The sequence below is a fragment of the Acomys minous genome (assembly GCF_964271855.1).
Source record: "Acomys minous genome assembly, chromosome: 6".
NCBI classification, from domain to species: Eukaryota; Metazoa; Chordata; class Mammalia; order Rodentia; family Muridae; genus Acomys; species Acomys minous.
In genome coordinates, this window is record NC_140487.1 from 107,683,517 (window position 1) to 107,697,964 (window position 14,448).

Consider the following 14,448-nt stretch of genomic DNA (forward strand, 5'->3'; position numbering starts at 1 on the left):
CTGCCTGTGCGAGGCTACCTGCCCACAGACTTGAAGGAGGACAGGGATTACAGATGCTAACGTGGGGCTGGAAATTCAGCCAATTTGGGGAAATCTGGTCATAGAGAGGCTATATATATATATCTCTGTGTGTGTGTGTGTGTGTGTGTGTGTGTGTGTGTGTATGTATATATGTATATATGTATATATATTTTTTAAATCTTCAAAAAAACAAAATGATTTTATTATGCAAGTAACCACAGGCTTAAGTCCCAAGCTCTTCACAGACGCAAAGAGGGAAAAACCAAGACTCACAATGCTCCCATCACTTCATTTCCAGGAAGCCGCTATTAACATTCCGGTCCACAGAACGGGGCTTGCCCTTAGCAGCCCCACAGGAAGAGCTCTGACTCCTGGGACCGAAACGCACTCACCTCCACAACACACTCGTAAACGGTGTCATCCAACAAGGAGACCTTGCAGTGCATGTTTCTGTGTCTTCTGACGGGCTTCTGGGCGGCTTCGGGCTCTCTTTCGGCTCTAGATTCCGGGTCCTCTTTCCCCTCCGCTCCGGAGCACTCTTCAATCCCTTCTCCTTCTTTAGTCTCAGAATCTGGGTCCTCTCTGGGCTCTTCCTGAGCTGGCTGCACACCCAGGACACCAAGTCAGTGAAAAGACATTCACAACACGAGCCACACACACTCCTAACCTATAGTAAATAGGATAGTGCCCCTATCAATAAAAATACAATCAGAAAAAAACTAGTAAAACAAAAATAGGTTAAATTGTTTTAACTAAGCCAGGTGTGGTGGCGCATACCTTTAATCCCAGCACTCAGGAGGCAGAGGCAGAGGCAGAGGCAGAGGCAGAGGCAGAGGCAGAGGCAGAGGCAGAGGCAAGCAGTTCAAGGCCAGCCTGGTCTACAAATCGAGTCCAAGACAGCCAAGGCTAATACAGAGAAGCCCTGTCTCGGGAAAAAAGAAAACAAAAACAACAACAACAACAACAAAACCAAACCAAAACAAACAAACAGCAACAAAAAAAAGCCACATTATTTTAACTAGTTAAAAGGTATTAGGATTTTCCCAAAAATGCTCAATTTTACTATTCTTAATTTTTTCAGGTAGAATCCTATCAAATCAGTAAGCGATGTGGGACACCAGTCTACTGCTGTCAGCATGATACAATATATTCTTCCTGACTATAACATGACATGGCTCTGGTGCTCATCAAATTTTTGCTGTCTCTATTTCATGATCGTCAAGGTTGTTTTGTGAACTAAAAATGAAGTGATTTGCCACAGGATTTACATTTTATAAACAGCTAAGAGAAGTTCTTGAGGCCTACACATCTTGTACAAACCTGCATTAAGCAAGATGAAGGTACCAGACTAAAAACTCCGCCTTAACGCCGCTCCACTTTGCTATATCCAAACGAGGCTGACGGACGAAGAGGAAGGCTGAAGTTGGCCTCCTCGGGCAACCATTAAGTCACAAGGCAACACAGGAAAGTCAGACAATATGTGGACACACATTTTCTTATTGGTTTTTGTTGTTGTTGTTGTTGTTGTTTTGTCTTGTTTTTAAAAGACGGCTGAGTAACCTCAAACTTATAGTCCTCTTGTCTCAGTCTACTGAGCGCTGGGATTAGGGGCCACACTGAACTATTTTCTTACTTTCAACATAATAAATCTATTGAGAGTTTTAACTAAATTCTATGATTTTTTTTTCTTCAGAAAGAAAACATGATTAACATTTATTTATTTAGAGAGAGAGAGAGAGAAAACCCTGTCTCAAAAAAAAAAAAAAAGATTGAATTGCTTGCCTGCTGCTGTATTAGATTCAGGGGTAATCTGGTACAGACTTGTAATAGGCTCTACAACCATCCCATTCGCAGGCTCAAAGAGGTCTTCGTCCCATCCCACTAGCCTATTTCTTATGTCACCATCCGCTCGGTTGCTCCCTCCAGCTACAGGTGGGTGGTCATCAGGCTTGCAGTGGCAATCCCTTTACCCTCTGAGCTATCCTGCTGGCCCACCATGTATAGCTTTTAATTCATCAAGGCACCTCTATCTTGGAACCTGGCTTACACAGTAGGTTTTCGATACTTATATTTTAATAAATAAATAAGCATTTAAAGTTAACAGATGCGTGCTAGGCATGGATGCAGGCAGGTCTCTGTGACTTAGAGGGCCTGCCTGGTCTAGATAGCAAGTTTCAGGCTAGCCAAGCCTATATTACAAGACTATTATTATTATTATTATTATTATTATTATTATTATTATTATTATTACTATTACTACAACAACAACAACAAAGCCTAATAGATGAGGTTAAGGAGATGGATCAGTCAACAAAGCACTTGCCACGCAAGCAGGAGAGCCTGTCGCTTTCCTGCAATTTGCAGTCCCTAGTTTGACGCCATAGATCTCATTTATAACCACTATACAGCGAATCTTGTTTTCTGTTTGTGTGTGTGTATGACCCACATGTATGTTGTGTATGTTGTGTATGTGTGAGTGCGCATGTGTGTAAGTCAGAGGACCACTTTGGCTCTTGACATTTTCCATAGAGGCAGGGTCTATTGACTCTAAGCTAAGTGACCCACAAGCCTACAGGTGAGGCTCCTGTCGCCACGCCCCATCTTGCCAGAGGAATGCTGTGATTACAGATCTGTGCTGCCACACTGGGCTTTTTATGGGGGCTTCAGGGATTGGCATCAGGCCCCCCCGGCTTGTGCAGGAAGTCTTTTCATCCCCTGAATCATTTATCCAACCATGGACCTTGTTTTCAACATCGCTTCTCTAACAGCAAGTGCCTCCTACTTCATCTGAAAAGGTCTGCCTTTGGTACCCTGAATATATAAGTAGTATTTCTAGAGACGTGTGTAATAATTTTAGAGAAGTCTAATGAAACTGTGTGCCCCAAACTTTAGCCCTTTCACTGAAGCACACACAGGACTTAAACTAAAAAACAGTCCAGGTGTTCAAAGCTTCGGAAGAAGTAAAAAAAAATTGAAAATAACACTTACTTTGTACGCAGTAAGGCTGGAAAGAAGCCAGACTCCTAGAAAACAGTTTGAGTTACGCTGCTAGTGCTTTCACATGTGTTCTGGACAAAGGCACAGCTTGTGTTTAATCACACGGTGACAAAGTTAAAGACCTGCAGGAATGAATACTGAACAAGGAGCCAGTGAGATGGCTCACCAGGTAGAGGCACTAGCTGCCAGGCCTGGTTACCTCAGTTTGATTCCTGAAGGCCATATGGTGGGAAAAAAAGAGAACTGACTCCTCAAAGCTGTCCTCTGGTCTCCATATGCACACTGTGAGGCATGCACAACACACACACAGACACATGTACACACACACACACACACACACACACACACACACACACACATGTGCACACACAAATAAATAAATGTAATTCTAAAATTAAAACTATTACACAAAGGATCGAATAAGCACTGTTATCTACATCTTCCATAGAAAGGCAGGCACGGCTCTGCTCTATCACACGCCCTGGGATGCACTGAATCCATCGCATGGATTAATGAAGGTTTTCACAGAAGGGCCACACTGGCTGAAACCACCTCACTTCTTTCTTGCTCCCTCAATAAAACTCAAATTTGTCCCACTGTCACAACAAGATAATATATGGACTGCATATATACTCGCTTGATATATACTCATTTTCTTTCTCATATATATATATATATATATATATATATATATATATATATATATATTTTTTTTTTTTTTTTTTTTAAAGTCAGGTTTTAACTGATTGCATTCATTTCTTTAGAGCAAAAACACCTCGTAATTTCTCATTATCAATGCCTAAGCCAACTGGCTCATAAGAAATAAAACCAAATATTCCTCTATGGAAAGCACAGCATATGATGCATCTTCGTCACACTCTCCCCAACAGCCACGCGCCTCACCTGTGTCTCTAAGCTGCTCAGTGAGTGAAGATCCAGAGACGGGTCTGTTTTGAGCTCGGGCTCAGGGGCGGCAATGGGAGCCTTTAAAACGACGTCTTCATCGAGGCTGGTTCCAAGCTCTGCCTCCTTCTGACCTCCTTCGCCTCTTTCTTTATCTGTCTCTACTTCCCTGCCTTCTTCCTCAGACACCTGAGACTTGGGCCTTTTGAGGAGTGAGGAGAGCAGTCGTGACAGGCCTCTGGTTTCCGACGTCCGGTCCCTGTTCTTGGTCAAGTCCTCATGTGTGGGAGTGCCCCCATTGGGTGCCTTCAGCTTCTGCTCACACTGGTTACCGCCCTCGGCGGCCGCCGCTTGGGGAGCCTCTTCCAGCTGCGTCTCTTGTTGGCCTGAGTTTGTGGCTCCCTCACTTTCTTCCTTCTGTTGCTGCTGCTGAGAATTCTCAGCTTCAACCAGTAAACTCTTCTCTGTTGTCATGATCGCCCTGTGACACGGAAGGTGAAAAGGGGAACCACCGTAAGCAAAACACGTCTTTGCGGGCTAAACTAAACCCCTAAACCTCAAAATGCTAATATATTTGGATTGAATCGCCAACAGAATTCCAATCCATTAATCAGAAGGCCTTGCATTAAAGTACAAAAATATTATACCTACACATCCTGAATAAATTATTAATGCCTTAAGTCATGAAAGATATGTACATTGAGAGACTATCTTAAAACAATATCCACCACGGCCATGTAATGAAATACACCATAATTAAATCAAAGGCTCAGAACCATACATAGCAAACACATCTCCACGGTTCCTAAAACAGGGTATCTCGGGACTGTCCTTTCGGGGTGTCCATAGAAAATGCAAGATGTGCAGGAATTCCATACCCTAGAGATGATTAAATTTAAAAGTTCTGCAAATCTTTTTTGTTTTTCTTCCTTGTGTCTCTTAGCATGAAGATGTCTCCATTAGGAAGAGCACAGCACAGAACTCTGGTCACGTGCAATCAGAGCACAAGCATGCAGTCAAAATTATCACACAAAAGATGTCCTTAGGTTTCGTGATGTAAGACCAAACTATATCCTTTCAGAGGCATCCCATTTTAAGCTCTTCAAAACTACTTTCCTTCTGAAAAAAAAATACGGTTTTGAATGCTCAGCATTTTTGGAAGTAGGAAGTGAAACCATTAAACTAGGGATAGAAACCAGAAAAGTGCTTCACGATAAGAATCTAGAGGCTGGGGCTGGAGAGATGGCTCAGGGGTTAAGAGCACTGGCTCCTCTTCCAAAGGTCCTGAGTTCAATTCCGAGCAACCAGATGGTGGCTCACAACCATCTATAGTGAGATCTGATGCCCTCTTCTGGCCTGCAGGCACACATGGGGCCAGAGTACTGTATAAATAGTAAATAAATAAAATCTTAAAAAAAAAAAAAAAAAAAGAATCTAGAGGCATCAACCATCACTGCTGTTCCACCCCAGAGGTCATGTGCTTTGAGAGGCCTTCTACGCACGCCAACCAAAGCAGTGGCATTACAACACCTATGACCCTGTTGGTTTAACTTGTTTATTGCCTTTCTTCCATACCCTTCTCCCCATCTAAAATACAAGGTTTCGTGAGGATAAGACTTTGAGTCTTTATTTTGTTAAATCTATGCATATGTCAGTATATATATATGCTCAGGTCCCTGAGGAGGCCTGGGAGGGTGTCAGGTCTCCTGGGGCTGGAGTTCCAGTCAGGTGTAAAACACACACACACACAGTGTGGGTGCTATGTAAATGAAGCAAGTACTCTTAACCACTGAGCCAACTATCCAGCCACTGCACACCCAATGCCTAGAACAGAGCCTGCATATACTACAGCTATGCAGCTACTACGTGGGTGGGTGGGTATATGTGTGTAGGTGTGTATGTGTATGGGGGAGGCCAGAGGTCAACTCTGGGTGTCTTCCTTAATCAGCCTCCACTTTATGTTTTTGAAATAGGGCTTCTCACTGGACTTGGGAGTTCATAGACTTGGCTAAGCTGGCTGTTCAGTGAGTTCCAGGGATCTATCCCTGCCTCCTTGGTGCTGCGGATTGCAGACATGTGACCCTTAGCTCAGCTTTCTACATGGGCGCTGAGGATTTGAACTCAGATCCTCATGCTTGCAGGGCAGGGGACACTCTTCTGACAGACCCATCTTCCCAGCCCCTTAATAAAAGTTTGGGGATTTTTGTTTGATTTTGTTGTTTTTCTGAGAGAGGGTCTCACCATGTAGCCTTAGCTGTCCTGGAACTCACTCTGTAGGTCAGGCTGGCCTCAAACTTGCAGAGATCCACCTGCCTCTGCCTCCCGAGTGCTGGGATTAAAGTGTGGTGCCAGCACGCCCACTTTATGGGTTCTGAGGATTAAACTCAGCTCAGGATTGGCAATGAGTGCCCCTATCCAGTAAGCCATCTCAATGGCCAAATAAAAATTCTTCTTAACGATTTAATTTCACCTGAGTACATCTGATGTCTCTAAACCTCAGAGGCACCCTCAAATTTTACTGGGGCACATTCATGCATCCATCAGGTACTTATCAAACACTTAGTACAGGTCCAAGGCTTAGTGCCAATGATGCCACAGGAAGCAAAACAAAACAAACAAGGTCTCTATCACAGAGAAGTTTACTCTTCCAATTCAACTTTGATACAATGAAAGAAAATTGCAACAGAAATCTTGCTTAAGCAGAAGCCACACCTAGAATAACTGCGCGCGCGTGCGCGCGCGCACACACACACACACACACACACACACAAGGCAGCAGTGAAAAGGGGAAGCTGTTACTACTTGCACTGGGCGGTGTCTTCTGCATCAGGCCCCATGTGAGGGGTCTTATCAACATTCCCTCAGCTAACCCTTTCAATAACCCCACAGAGCGGGTGGAGGGTTATCTGATCTTATGAGCCTACTAGCCTTGAACAGCTGAGCCATCTCTCCAGCCCGGTCGCGGTCATCTGATCTTGTCACTGAGGACATTTAAATTGAAGAACATGCCCTGTCTCATAGGATCCTGGATGGCAGGTCGGGTCAGGGCTGGTTAATAGGTGGATGAGACATAGTAACTTGCCCAAGCCAGCATTGCTAGCAGGCTGCAAACCACTACAAATGGCGCCGAAATAAGTAAAGGCACAGTAATAAAAAGAAAGCCCTTAAAAGGACCTTACTCTAATGTAGTCTTAAACATTAAGAGTACTTTTAAAATAATGATGATGGTTTGTTGTTTTTTTTTTTTTAATCCGAGACAGGGTTTCTCTGTGTAACAGCTCTGGCTGTCCTGGACCTCACTCTGTAGCCCAGGCTGGCCTTGAACTCACAGAGATCCGTCTGCCTCTGCCTCCCAAGTGCTGGGATTAAAGACCTAGCCAACACCACCCGGCTCAAATGATGATTTAAAAAAAAAAATCTAATCTCATTTACTGTGGCCTTTGCAAACACTGCACAAAGCATCTACCAAGCCACACTCAGACTTAATTTTTTGTCTAGAAAACACATATACAAAATTATCTTTCATTAACCTAAAAGCAATTAAACAACACAGAAGGAGGACCTGGATGCCGAAGCTCTGCTGCTGTGCAAGAGTGACAAGAGTGTCGCGATACTCCCTCTGCCAAACTAAGCAAGTTGAGGGTGGCACATGAGTGTCCGTGAAACTGCACCCAGCTCCACATGTCCCCCGCCAGAAAGGAACAGAAACCATCTCTGTACTAAAGTTTTCCAACACCAGCTTCTCTCATAAAGACTTCAAAAGCTGTCATGAAAGTTTTAGCCTGAAAATAACTTAGCCTCTGATAGTCCTGAACTTACAGCTGCAGTGGACAGACAGTATTTATTCTTGCGTTTTAGGGTTTTTTCTTCTTCTAGCTTTAAAGACAGAAGCATCTTCTAAGGATATCGCTGTAACTGCCTGCATAGAAAAAGATGGCTTCTCTATCAGAGAGCACCAAAATAGGCACTCGGTTGTTATGCACATGCAGACAGTGACAACATGCTCGCTGTGTGCTTGTTAAACTTTAACCTGCACAGAGCTGCCTAGCAATCTTGTTAAAAATGCAGATTTGGGCTCAACCCATTTGGAATGGGGCCTGAGATCCTGTCTTTCTATCAAGATTGTTGCTAGAATCTTGCCCGCCCACAGACAACACTTTAAGTAGCAAAGCACAGAAAACCACAAACACAGTCACTCCAGGAAGGTACGCCAAAATGCCTAAAGGACAAAAAGGGCAAAGAGCTGCTTCCAGGGGCTGGAGAGGTGGCTCAGAGGTTAAGAGCACTGCCTGCTCTTCCAGAGGTCCTGAGTTCAATTCCCAGCAACCACATGGTAGCTCACAACTATCTATAATGAGATCTTGTGCCCTCTTCTGGTGTGCAGGCACACATGCAAGCAAAACACTGTATACTTAATAAACAAATAAATCTTTAAAAAAAAAAAAAAAAAAAGAGCTGCCTCCAGAAAGTGGAATATGAGCAGTGGGAAAAGCTCTAATCAACAAACGCTTGCTAAATAAAAGCAAGAAGCAAAGCCCATTATTATTGAGTGTGCAAGTAGAGCCATTAGCACTCTTTGGGACTCAAAATTAGACCTTAGAGCCGGGCGTGGTGGCACACGCCTTTAATCCCAGCACTCGGGAGGCAGAGGCAGGCGGATCGCTGTGAGTTCGAGGCCAGCCTGGTCTACAAAGCGAGTCGAGGACAGCCAAGGCTACACAGAGAAACCCTGTTTCAAAAAAAAAAATTAGACCTTAGAATGTGTCTAACCACAGAAGTGTGGCAATGCAGACATGGCACTTGCCCGGTTTCAGGCTCTGGATATCATCTCCTTCCATAAAATCTCTTTGCTACAATTAGGACACAATGTTTAAGACATACATAGAATTACAGAACAACAATGGTCAAAAGAATTAATATACTTTGCCACAAATTTGGACATTTTTTTTTTTGAAAAGGAGTGGGGTATGGTAGTGCACAACTTTAATCCCAGTACTCAAGAGACTGAGACAGGCCAGACAGAGTTTGATCCTAGCCTGGTCTACAGAGAGAGTTCCAGGTTAGCCAGAGCTACACAGAGAAACCATGTCTCAAAAAAACAAAATGAAAATAAGTAAGTGATTGGTTTTGGCTTTTTGAGACAAAGTCTCACATAGCCCAGGCTAACCTCAGGCTGACCCTGAACTCCTGATCCTCCTGCCTCTACCTGCTGTGTACTGGGACTACCAGTGCACGCCACCAGTTCAGCTCAACAAATAGTTGGTTCTTTTTAGTGGCTCAAACTTGCCCTGGCCAATCAAGGATGCACTCAAGTTCCTCAAGTTACAGATGACAGGGTGGATACTCGGAGGAAGAAACAAAGTGGCGCAGCGGAACCAGGGCACCCTCTCCAGACAGATGCTCGCTGCTGAATGATGCTGTTCTCATGCTGGCAGACAGCCCAAAGGAGAGCATCTATCTACTCAGCGTCACAAAGAGGCCTTTGGATTGTTGTAAAGGGAAAAATCAGTACAACACTGAAGACAAAGTGACGAGCTCCCATTCAGACTCAATCTTAATCCTCCAAACCCTGAGAATTATACAGCATTTGGAATCAAAGATGCACTTGTCCTAACAGAGTGCATCTGTTATCTTCAGGCAAATCAGATCATTAAAGGCCCTATACTAAGCCGATTGAGAAGGCCAAATGAGGCCTTTCATCTTTTTTTTTTTTAAGTCTTTCTTAAACTAATACAGTTGGTGTTCCATTAATGCTTTTCAGGTGCAAATTCTTGTGAGAACAGTACAATTTGGTAGTATTATAAAAAGCTTTCCTTACCATCCACATCTAAGAATTAGAGTATCTACCCGTGTTTGCTGAGTGCTAACTGGGTGCAAGGTTTTGGTTGGGCCTCTAATACACAATTCTTAAGTAGACAACGAAGCACACAAGTAACTAAAACTAAAAGGCAAAACCCACTACTCAGTCTGACCTGGTGCTCTACGTGAAGTGAGGACTGTAAAGTCATAGAGAACACTCTAGAAGAGGAGCATTCAACTAGAGTGGCCAGGAAAGGCTACCCCTACAAAACTGGCTTTTAAGTTAAGCATGAATACTGTTGTCAAGAGAAAGAAACTGGAGGTGTGTGAGCAAATGGAAGTCCAGGCAGGGGAACTCACTGCATTAGAGAGAATATTATAGGTACTTAGGGACCAGCAAGAATTCCAGGCCGACTGGAATAAAATCACAATAGGGAAGTTCAGCTAGAATAGAGCTGTTGTTTACAACTTTCAATTGAAGTAATAGCAGCAGCTAGCATTTATTAAGTACCTGTTGATGCCACACACTAATCTTAATGTTTACCATGTTATCTTATGACCACCCTGAAGAACATGCTCACTTCCCAGATAAACAGCCTCTTCAGAGGATTAAAAAAAAAAACAAACTTCAATTCAGAGTCAACCTGTACTTCAATAAAAATCTTAATAAACCACAGAGTGGTAATTCTACTGTAAACTCTCAGGCTAATAATGTCTGTTATAATAAACCTGGCTGCTCGGATGTTTCTGTCCCAGAGTGTGTACTCTGTTAAAGGGACCCTGATTGTTGGGACGGTTTATTGCAGCTAGCCAGCATCACCTCTAGGGCCTTCAGTTTGAAGGCCCCACACACGTACAAATTTCTCTTCCTATGAGGTCTGTTTGAAGATGGATCAGGAAAACAAGGTCAAGACAGTTTGGAAAGATTTGATTATGCTAAAAATAGTTTGTCCTGAGAGCAGGAAAGTCACCAAAGTTTCTAAAAAGGAAGTAAATAAAAAGTGGAGACCTAGAGAAACTGGGCAAACGGCTGGGTAAATCCAGGTTATCAGTGAATACCTACAATAGGAATGAATCCCTGGGGACCCTGAAAGTAATACCGGGTAGAGAATGTGTGAAGCTGAAAGCAGCCTGAAGCATAACTGCTGCCCTAGTCTCCCTGGCAAATTCACATTTCAGCGCTTCTCCTTAGCACAAGCACTCACAGGTCTCGCAGGTCTGATCCTAAATGCACTCTGTGACATGTCTATGTCTCTCCCCTGGCCCTCTCTGATAAATGACTTAATAAGACACAGCACGCTGAGCAGGGTGGTACAGGCTTGTAATCCAAGCACTAGGAGGCTGAGGCAGGAGAAGCATGGCGTCAAGCTCAGCTTGAGTTATATAATGAAAGAGCCTGTCTCAAACCAAACACAAAACAAAGACACACAGCAACGGAACCAAAACAGAAGGGAGGTATCTCACAGCCATATAAAAACACAACGGAAATCAACACTACTCTGCTTTTCCTCAGCTCACTAAGTCGTTTAATAAAAACATAAACATGCCTTTAATCGCAACACTCAGGAGGCAGAGGTAGATGGAGTTTGAGACCAGCCTGGTCTACAAAGTGAGTCCAGGACAGCCAAGGCTACACGGAGAAACCCTGTCTCGAAAAAACAAAAAAAACCAAAAAGCAAAACAAACAAACAAAAAAGTCTACAGAGTGATTCCAGGACAGCCAGGGTCTCACAAAGAGAAACCCTGTCTCAAAAAAGATAAAAAAACAAAAGCAAAACCATAAACCTGAGTGCCATCCAAGTCTTCCCCGCATCCTCCCCAGCTCAGTCTGTTGCCTGTATGGAGTCAAATGAGACACAGAGTCAGTGGCTCATCTCTACCACCATCATGTCTGTCAAATGTACAGACCCTTAAAGGATCTGGCTTTTGCCCACCTCAACAGTCTCCAGCTGCAGTATGACAACAGTTCATTAGACCAGGCTGGCCTTGAACTCGTGTCACCACTGCCCAGGTGAGAAATGCAAGTCTAAGACAGTTAGGAATCTTTAGCAGCCATTTCCAAAGCTGTAGGCCCAGAGAGCTCACACAGTTGACAATTCACTATGTATTCTGAGAATGGTGCAATGTTACAGGCACATGGTAGCTAGAAGGCTACACTAATGAGACTAGACTTCACAGCAATTACATTGTGACTTAAAACTCCCATTCAGTTCTGGTAGTGCAAAGAGAAGACAAAATAACAGAATTTAAAGCTGACACAAGGGGGTTGCTACAGGAAAAATTCACTAGTCCCTGGAAATCATAAAGACGGTTTTCAAACCAATAATAATAACAATAAATTCATAATTATCAAAGACACTTAATAACTAAATGGTCTGCACAGGAACTCCGCTTATTATAACCACCCTTTGTTAGCCATAGGAGATGAGCTCCAGGATCCCCAAGGATACCAACATCCACAGATGCTCAAATCTCTCATTTAAAACAGCATAGCTTTTTTTGTTTTTGTTTATTTGTTTTTTGATACAGGGTTTCTCTGTGTAGCCTTGGCTGTACTGGACTCACTTTGTAGACCAGGCTGGCCTCGAACTCCCAGAGCTCCGCCTGCCTCTGCCTCCTGTGTGCTGGGATTACAGGCGTGTGTCACCACCGCTCGGCTTAAAACAGCATAGTTTTGAATGATCTCTACACACACTCTCCTAATGCTTTCTATTATTACTTGTAAGTGTGTGCGTGTGTGTGCGTACAAGTCAGACAGAAAGAGAGAGAGAGACAGAGGGACATGCCAGGGGATGTACATGGGTGAAGATGCGAGGACAACTTTGAGGAGTTGGTTTTCTCCTACTGTGGGCTCTGGGGATGGAACTCGGGTTGTCAGGCTCTGCAAGGCAAGTGCCCTTACACACGGAACCATCTCCCAGCCCTCCTGCATGCTTTAAACCACCTCCAGTTAGCCTACAGCACCTCACACGGTGAGAACGCTAACAGCGGCTATGCTGTATCGCTCAGAGAATAGTACTAAGAAAAAGTTTAGTATGAGAGAGATTTTTCCCAGTGTTCAGAGTTGGCTGAATTGTTAAACTAGCACACACGGAGACTAGCCTATCACCAAAAACATTCAGTCAGAAGATGAATGCCCATGAGTCATGGAGGCAGAGAAAGGATTCTGCCAAGTGGGACCTTACATTAACTTAACTCCAGGCTCTCTTCCAGGGCTAACATTTTACAAATAGAAAGGGAAGTGGGAAAGGAAAGAAAAGAGTCACTAAAGCAGTAACATAAAATGAGTTATTTTAAAAAGTTTACATTGTAAAGTCCAGAGTCACCACTTGGAGTAGGAGAATTAATAAAAACCAAAAAGGAGAAGGCCCCTTTCTCCACTCAGGAAATGCAGTCCTGGACATTCTTTCAGACAGGAACAAAACAGAAGACTGAAAGTTCAAACATTGAAGTTTTAAGAATATGCTAGAAAACAGCTTGTTTCCCAGTAATATCAATTCTCCCCAAACCACAGCAAAGTGATGTGGTTTTCAAAAGGCAATTCTCTCTCTCTCTCTCTCTCTCTCTCTCTCTCTCTCTCTCTCTCTCTCTCTCTCTCTCTCTCTCTCTCCTCTTGAAATTATCTTGAGTTTAAGGGGCACTTTGAGAAGACTCATTTGCCATGCTGTAGGAATCAGGGCTGATACTCAGCATGAACAGGCTGTTTTCAAAACGTGGTTTTAATTTAAGTCATCTCTATGGTGACTAATACCGTTGGATCAACTCATTCAAACATATTTTTTAAATAAACAGACTCTTACTCATCTTCTTCTAAGAATCAAAAAAAAAAAATCCTGTATTTCTCTGTAAATTTTGGGCATATACTTAAGAAATGTCTAAATACATTCTAGATATATTAATACCCTGGCTTTCCCAGCTGAATATCTAGCCAGTTAATTGAGAAAGCCGTGAGACAAAACCCAAGCACCCAAAGCCATTCTCCATAGAATGACTTTACATCTGTTAAGGCACAAAAATAGGTTATTTTAGCTATTCTTGGTGGAACTCTTTATAAAATGAGTTATGTGCTTCTTTTTAGATTTTTTTTTAATCTACAGAACCTAATTAAACTTCATTGATTTAGTCATCACCATGAGCTTCAATTACTATGCGGAACTGATGTCCTGAGGGAGAAGGCGCTCCATGGAGTGGCTGGCTCTCTCACAGCCTGGAAGTCTGCCTTTGACAGTTCTGTTCACTAGCACTCAGCTCACACTGCTGCTCCCAAGGAGGCCTGCGAGCAAGCGCCGTGCAACATCTCTCCTTCTAGTACACTAATCTACCATTAACTAAGTCAAGAAGCCAACCGTATTAAAATTGGGTCCAAATTAAGAGTAAATCCTAAGAACAGGGAGACTGAGTCGCATTACTGGAAAGCCTCCAGCCCGTGGATTTTTATGAAATTGATTTTAGTTCCTTAAATACCTCCTAAATCTACTCTGAGGTTCCCATTATAAGGTGATTGGCTGAGGCTATCAGATGAGTGACCTTCGGGGAAAACCACACCTCCTTCTTTCCGGAATATTCTGGTTTGCTTCTCTATTGCCATGATAAGCACTATGACCAAAAGCAGCCTGGGGGTGAAAAGGGTTCCCTGTATCTCACAGGTTACAGCTCCCCAGGAAGGGCAGCCAAGGCAGGAGCTAGAAGCCGACCTGAGGCAGCGGGTGGAGGCTGGCTAGCTCCCAT

General features: G+C 43.4%; 1 protein-coding gene across 22 annotated transcripts in view; it reads right to left on the reverse strand.

Annotated features, from left to right (window-relative positions):
• The window catches only part of EPB41 (erythrocyte membrane protein band 4.1), a 154,869-nt gene that overhangs the window by 81,187 nt on the left and 59,234 nt on the right, over positions 1 to 14,448 (reverse strand). For 21 of the 22 annotated variants that reach the window (XM_084787462.1, XM_084787459.1, XM_084787463.1 and 18 more), the window contains exons 2-3: positions 3,922 to 4,402; positions 414 to 623 (exon numbers count right to left, since the gene is read on the reverse strand). In XM_084787462.1, the coding sequence (XP_084643588.1) occupies positions 414 to 623; positions 3,922 to 4,395 (684 nt within the window). In that variant the 5' untranslated portion in view covers positions 4,396 to 4,402. The remainder of the gene's footprint in view (positions 1 to 413; positions 624 to 3,921; positions 4,403 to 14,448) is intronic. The other variant, XM_084787466.1, reaches the window with a different exon arrangement.